At 62.6% G+C, this 6,282-nt stretch overlaps 1 protein-coding gene across 1 annotated transcript in view; it reads left to right on the forward strand.

Annotated features, from left to right (window-relative positions):
* The first annotated feature begins 913 nt into the window (after nt 1-913).
* RADIL (Rap associating with DIL domain) overlaps nt 914-6,282 on the forward strand; it is a 16,876-nt gene continuing 11,507 nt past the window's right edge. Inside the window, exon 1 of the mRNA XM_026082969.1 lies at nt 914-1,505. Within this exon, the coding sequence (XP_025938754.1) occupies nt 929-1,505 (577 nt within the window). The 5' untranslated portion in view covers nt 914-928. The remainder of the gene's footprint in view (nt 1,506-6,282) is intronic.

A 6,282-nucleotide genomic window follows, 5' to 3' on the forward strand; every position in this document is an offset into this window, starting at 1 on the left:
CTTCTCTGGCCCGACCCAGGAGCACGAGATGCTTCCGCCCCCCAGGCGTCCCTTGCCCGCAGCCTCCCCGAGCACGTTCGTTCCAGACGCAGAACTGCAAAACCCGAACGGGGCCGCTGGCAGCCCAGCGCATCCGCCGTCCCCTCGCGCTGCCCGGGCCGCGTCCTCCAGCAGCCCCCGCGACCAGCGTCCCGTCGTGGGCACCRCTGTCAGCGATGCCACGGTGTGTTTTAACATCCTTAGCACACTAGCATCTGCCAAAAGGTTTGACAGGCTAAGGACGTTTTTAGAAAGACTAATTAAAGCCCATTYTCACCCGGTGCCTCTTAGCTAGCAAAGGCGTTTAGCAGCGACCTCCGAGCATGATTTAATTTGCATTGGAGCTTTGTGTTTCACCTTTAAAAAATGGGATTGCTCCATAACCTTGTTAGTGAAAGTGACTCCTAATGTGTTGGCTCCCAACCAGGAAGGTCCCTCTTGGATCCCGGGTGTGACAAAACTGCTGGGCTCTGCTTTTCTCTCGCTGCAAGACCAGCTGCGGATAAGCACRTTCCTGCTTAGGCAAGAGGGATCACTATTAATATGTACAATGCAGAAATTTGGGACCGCTCCAGGTCAARTTTCTGGGGACAAATCCATCCCAGGGCTAACTGTGCTGATCCCAAGGAGCCTGGATGAACCTGGCTRCTGGTGACCTGGGTTTCCCAAGGGAAACCACCCTCCTTCTCTGCTCTCCTCTTTCCATGTCAGAGGAGAAAGCAGATCCTCTGCGGGCCACCAGCGACAGGCTGCCGTGTGCTCCCCGCGCCCCATCCGGAGCGGATGGCTGCTTTGCTCTTACTGGTCACACATCTGCCCTTCAAAGTCCTGATCCTTCCCTTTTTGTCTCCCCCCCACCCAGCTCTGTCCCATGACGACCTCCCACACTATGTTTTATGGGTCCTCCTCCACCATGGCTCCACCATCCAAGAGCAGGCTGAAGCGTCAGAGCCGCATTTTCTCCCAGGTCTTGTACCGGACGCTGAGCTACAAGGACCGGAGCTCAGCATCCTCCTTCCCCACGGCCGGCAGCGACGATCCGGCCGAGCTTTCCACCCAGCTTTCTGCCCCGGGCGTCCTGAAGATCTTTGGAGGCAACATCTGCGCGGGCACCAACTACAAGAGCGTGCTGGCGACGGGGAGCTCGGGCGCGCGGGAGCTGGTGAAGGAGGCCTTGGAGCGCTACGGGCTGAGCCAGGTGAACGCGGGCCAGTACGTGCTGTGCGACGTCATCGGGCGGTTTGAGGGCTCGGAAAAGCAGTGGCAAACCGAAGGGCTGAGGGTCCTCGGAGACACCGAGAAGCCGCTCCTCATCCAGGACCTTTGGAAGCCCCGGGAGGGCTTTTCCCGGCGGCTGGAGCTGCGCAAGAGGGCGGAGGTGGAGGAGCTGGCGTCCAGGGACGTGGACACCACGACCGCAGGTCAGAGCCGGGCGCGAGCGCTCCCCGTGCCGGTGCCGGGAGAGGGTCAGGGAGCAGCTCCCACTGCGGTGCCGGAGCCGAACCCTCCTTGCAGCGCGGTGGGGAGCGAGTCATCTGCCGGGGCGGACGGCAGCCTTCATTAGGCTCGGTCCGTTTGCTTTCCGCCCTCCTTCGCGGCTCGGCGGAGCTCGGCAGCTGCTGCGGGGACCCGGGGGCACCTCGGCCCCGCTCGCCGCTGCCTGCGCAGGAGGATGCTCGGGGCTGCGCCTGGGGGCTCGGGCAGCTCTATGGGGCCACCACGATACCTTTGGCTGTGAAGAAAGGTGATTTCGGGTCTGTCCTCCCGGGCACAGGCGCTGGGTGCGATGGGAGCTTCGTGCCCGGCCACCTCCGCTTSCCTGCGAGGGTGCGCGGGGCTGGTTTTGCTGCTGCTCCTGCAACGAAGCGCAGCGAGAAGATAACGGGTAGAGCAGCGCGGGCAGAGGAGCCTGTTGGCCGGTGGGCAGGGCGTCACGGGGACAGGAGCTGATGGGAAACGGGCTCTTCTTTCCATCAGTTTTGATGCGGGAAGGAGCCCTGGCACACGGTGTAAGGGCAATGCAGTCTCAGCAAGGCGGTGAGCAGCCGCACAGATTTCCAGGGAGAGCATCCAGCTCCCGCGTTTCCCGGCGCTGGGCCAGGCTCTGAGCAAACCTGGCTCTCCCCCGAGCGCAGGAACCTGCCTCCCTAGCGTAGGTGGCAGCTGGTTTCTTCAGAGCATCAGGAGAATCTTTTTTTTTTTTTTTTTTTAGAGCAGTCATCAAGCAAGTCTCAGTGCATTTTATCTMCCCTTTGTAAAAGCAAAGGGGCTGCGAGACCCTCGTGCTAGAAGCAGGAGACGGGGCTGCCAGGGCCCCGCCAGCTGCAACTCGCTGGCTTGCAGTTGCATCCCAGAAACTGCGCATTGTGCCCCAAAATCCAAGTGGGGGGGTTGCAATTTCAGGAGTAGCCTGAGAGCCCGCCTGGCTCCTCGGGAAGTCGTTCCTGCTCCACGGCGTGCGGTGCAAATGGAGAAAGCGGGGCTGCTCCTGCCGCACGCCTGGTGCGGGGCTTGGGCCGTAGGGTGAGCAACGGAGGAGGACGCGGAGGTGGACGCCAGCTTTTAGCTCCTTCTCTTTTTCCAGCGGGGGATCAGAGAGAGGTTAAGAGCCTTGGAATAGCTGCAGGCTGGACAGACTCTAAAAATGGCTCCTTTGGAGTGGAGAAAAGGGAAAGAGCCAAGTGCAATAGTTAGTTAGCTGCGGGTGCCGAGGGTCACCCGCCGGCCCTTGCAAGCCCTCCCGCCGCCAGCTCGGGGTCACTTTGACGTTGAGCCACACGGCGGGCTGCAAAGCCCCAGCCAACGCGGGAAGCGGCGCTGCCGCCCGCGACCCGGACGCCAGCGTGGGCTGGGGCTCATTCCGTACTGTGGATGCGTGCCGGCGCAGCAGACCCCGGCTCTGGCCCTTAGTCCAGTTGCTGGTCCCGCTTGTCCCCTGGCAGAAGAGCAGGAACACAGCAGTGAATTGCATGCTGACCCGTGCAAGGCTCCGGGAAGTCACCTGTGATTTAAGGCTCCCTTCTGCGAGGGGTCTCCATGGGGAGAGGGAGCATTCGCACCCGTGTGAGCGGCGCCCAGGTGCTGTGGCAGGGAGGAACGAGACCTTTGCTGGTTTGCTGGACCTACAGAGGTGCAGTTCTGGTGGGGTTTCCCTCTCCTTTGCCTGCGGTGAAGCTTGGCTGGTTCAAGAGCCGGCCCCGCACCGTCCAGAAGCAGGAGCAGGCAGTGCGGAGCAGTTCCAGGCTTGGCACCCTCCCGTTATTTCTTGCCTGGTGGCCACATCAGAAATACCCAAAACACCCAGCATGACACGGGCTGCCTGCAAGCACCCTCCCGGCTGGCTCATCCCCGTGGCCAGGCGAAGGTCCTGGCCGAGGTTCCCAGGAGCTGGCACGGAAAATGCAGCACCTGCGCAAGAACAGTGAGACTTTGGGCTCACAGCAATGCAGCAGAGCAGGATCCCTGTGGAAGCACATCCCAGGCTCTTCCCAGCCTGGGGAATCGCCAGGGCCACCCAGGAGGACCAGGCTTTGCTGCCCGCTTGGGCGCTGCAGCCTGCCCCTGTGCTGAGCTGCCAGAAAAGGCTCTGCATCCACCTGTGACCTGTTAGCAAAGGGCTTAAGAGTTTTATCTGCTCGGTTACCCATTATCCTAATTAGTTTATTAGCTGCTTCTGCTCCTGGTGCCACTAATTAGCAGCCTGGGTTGTGCACCTCAGTTGTAAACGAGGGGCCACATCCTCTCGCGGCATCAGCTCCTGGCTTGGGAGAGATAAGGCAGGAGGAGCCCTGCTYGCCCGCCGGGAGCAGGAGCCACAGCTGCGGCACCACGTCCATCCTCCGCACCGCATCCRTCCTCTGCACCGCATCCGTTCTCCACCGCGGCAGCCTGGTTTTGAAACGCGTCCCAAACTTGCCGTTCACCCCTTCCTTAGCCCTTGCTGGCCGGGGCTTTCCCAGGAGTTCAGAGGCAGCATCACGTGCACGCCTTGGGAAATGCAGAAGTTAAGCCTATTATATTAAAAGATATAGGTATTGAAAGAGATCTTTGAGGATCTGGCTTTGTAGATCAGTTAGAAATAAAAAAAACCTTAGCGTGACTGCATCCAGGGGGGTTCCCTTCAGATTCGACGTAGCGACTAAGTTAGGAAGGACCAGCCCCGCGTTAGCTCCTCCTGGTGAATTCAAAGCCGAGCTTCTTCACGGCGGCCGCTGGCCTGGGGCGAGCAGGAGCAGCAGCTCCTCTCTGCCGGGGAAGCAGAAAATTCCTTGAAAAATCCGGGCTTTTATTTATTTATTTATTTATTTCTCGATGGACGCGGCCTTCTGCGCGAACAGGCGGTTTCAGCACCTGCCTCCCTCTGCAGTTCTCCTCTTTCCCCTTGGTCTGCTTGGGTTATCGCATCCCACCTTCAAGTTTTCCCTTATTTTTATTATCGGCAAAGTCTAGGTGTGCGGCGGTGCAGCTGGGGACGCCGGCGCCRGGAGCGCTTGTCCGCTGGGCCGGGCGGGAAGAGGCGCGAGGGAGCCGTGATTCGCGACGGCGGTGGTGGCCGTGTCCCCCTCCAGCGCTCTCCATCGCGCCCGGCCCCGGCCCCTTCCCCGCTACGTTTTTCTGGCATTTAAGCAAGCAGCCGCCAGCTCGGCCCGGCCTCAGCGTGGCTTTCCCGGTGTTTTGGGTGGGTTGACCTGCAACTGAGAAAATGGTACCGGAGGGCTGAAAAAACACCGCGGTTTATAGAGGCCTGTGTTACGTTCAGGAAAAGAGCCGTGTTTATCTTTCCAGGGCCGCTCTGGGGTTAGCGGCCGGCCCGCGGCGGGGGCGCTACGCAGAGTGAAAAAGCAGCGTTTTCCTTTTAGCTTGAATGCCACAAAATAAATACAGAAGCTTCCTTTCCCCTAGATAAGGGAGCGACGATGGCCGGTCCGTCCTGCCGTGGGACCCGGCAGCCCCGCTCGCTCCCGGCCCGGCTCGTGCTACCTGGGGCGATAACCGCCGCCGCCGCCGGGACCCGGCCCTGCGGATGGCTGTCCCGCCGCGCGCGGACCCCCCCGGCCCCCCGGGACCCAGCCATCAGGCCCCAAAAGACGATGCTTTGCAGGGCTCCCCGGGGAAACAGCGCTGCTGGGGCGCATTAGGCTCCCGCCGCCGTTCCCGTGCCGCCGTTCCCGCGCCGCCGTTCCCGCGCATCCCGCAGCAAGCTCGGCCCGGAGCCYGGCCGAGGGCTTTGTTTGCCCCATGCCGACACCGGGCCGCTCGCCGGCCGCGCAGGGGATGCCGGGGCGCGTGGCTGCTTGCCTTATTGAGGAGGAAGAGGGGCACGTGGAAGGGCATTTCCCGGCCTGCCCCGCTCCGCCTCCGCTGGCGGTGGCTGTTGGCCACGTTCCGGACCTCCGCAGGCCGCTTGGCCATGCCTTGCCCTAATCTTAAGGCATGTAAACAGCAGGGTTTATTTTCTCCCTCTCCCAACCCCATCTCGTTCRTTTTCCCAGCAAAGGAGCGCTCGTTTTAAAACAAACAAACAAAAAAAAGTATTTCAGAACCGGGAGCCCGTTCCTCGCCAAATAAGGCAGATGGCATTTTCGGGGTCTGAGCTCGCGAGCGTCCCTTTAAGCAGCCCTCGGCTGGCTSCCGTCTCCAGCGCGAGCCGCTCGGCTCTGCGGAGCGCAGCGCGCCGGGGGCCGAGGGGCCGAGGCGCGAGCGGGGACCCGGCTGCCTGCTGCTGCAGCCCCTCCGCAGCGCCGCTGCCGAGAGCGAAGCCCGCGGCTCTTTCCCCCCGCTCTGCGTTAAGCACCCGATGCCGGCGAGCTGCTCCGCGGAGGCTCCCCATGGAAGGTACATCCCGCACCCGCAACTTCTTTCTTATTCCTTCTCCAGGACTCGCCCCCGGTGCGCGCGGTGCCGGCTCTCGCGCGGGGGCAGCCGGCGGGGCTGCGGCGGCGGCCGGGGCTGCTTTCGTGCCTGCGCCAGCCCCGTCCCTTCGCTCGAGCTCCCATTCGTCTTGCTGACAGCTCTTCCCGAGCTGCCGCTGGGCAGAAGTTAACGGCAGGCGGCTGCTGCGGCAGGCGGCCCCGCTGCGGCGCCGGCGCTTGCACCGGCCCCCGGCAGGTGCCCGCGGCAGCTCGGCGCCGCGAGAGCCGGCGCTGACCCCCCCGGGGGGGCATCCCGACCCTTTCGCTGGCTCTAGCCGCGGTTTCCCCTCCGGCTCGGCCGAGGATGCTGCAGAGGACGAGCCGCTGCCCG

Source organism: Apteryx rowi, unplaced genomic scaffold, assembly GCF_003343035.1.
Source record: "Apteryx rowi isolate R43461 unplaced genomic scaffold, aptRow1 scaffold_6, whole genome shotgun sequence".
Taxonomy (NCBI): domain Eukaryota; kingdom Metazoa; phylum Chordata; class Aves; order Apterygiformes; family Apterygidae; genus Apteryx; species Apteryx rowi.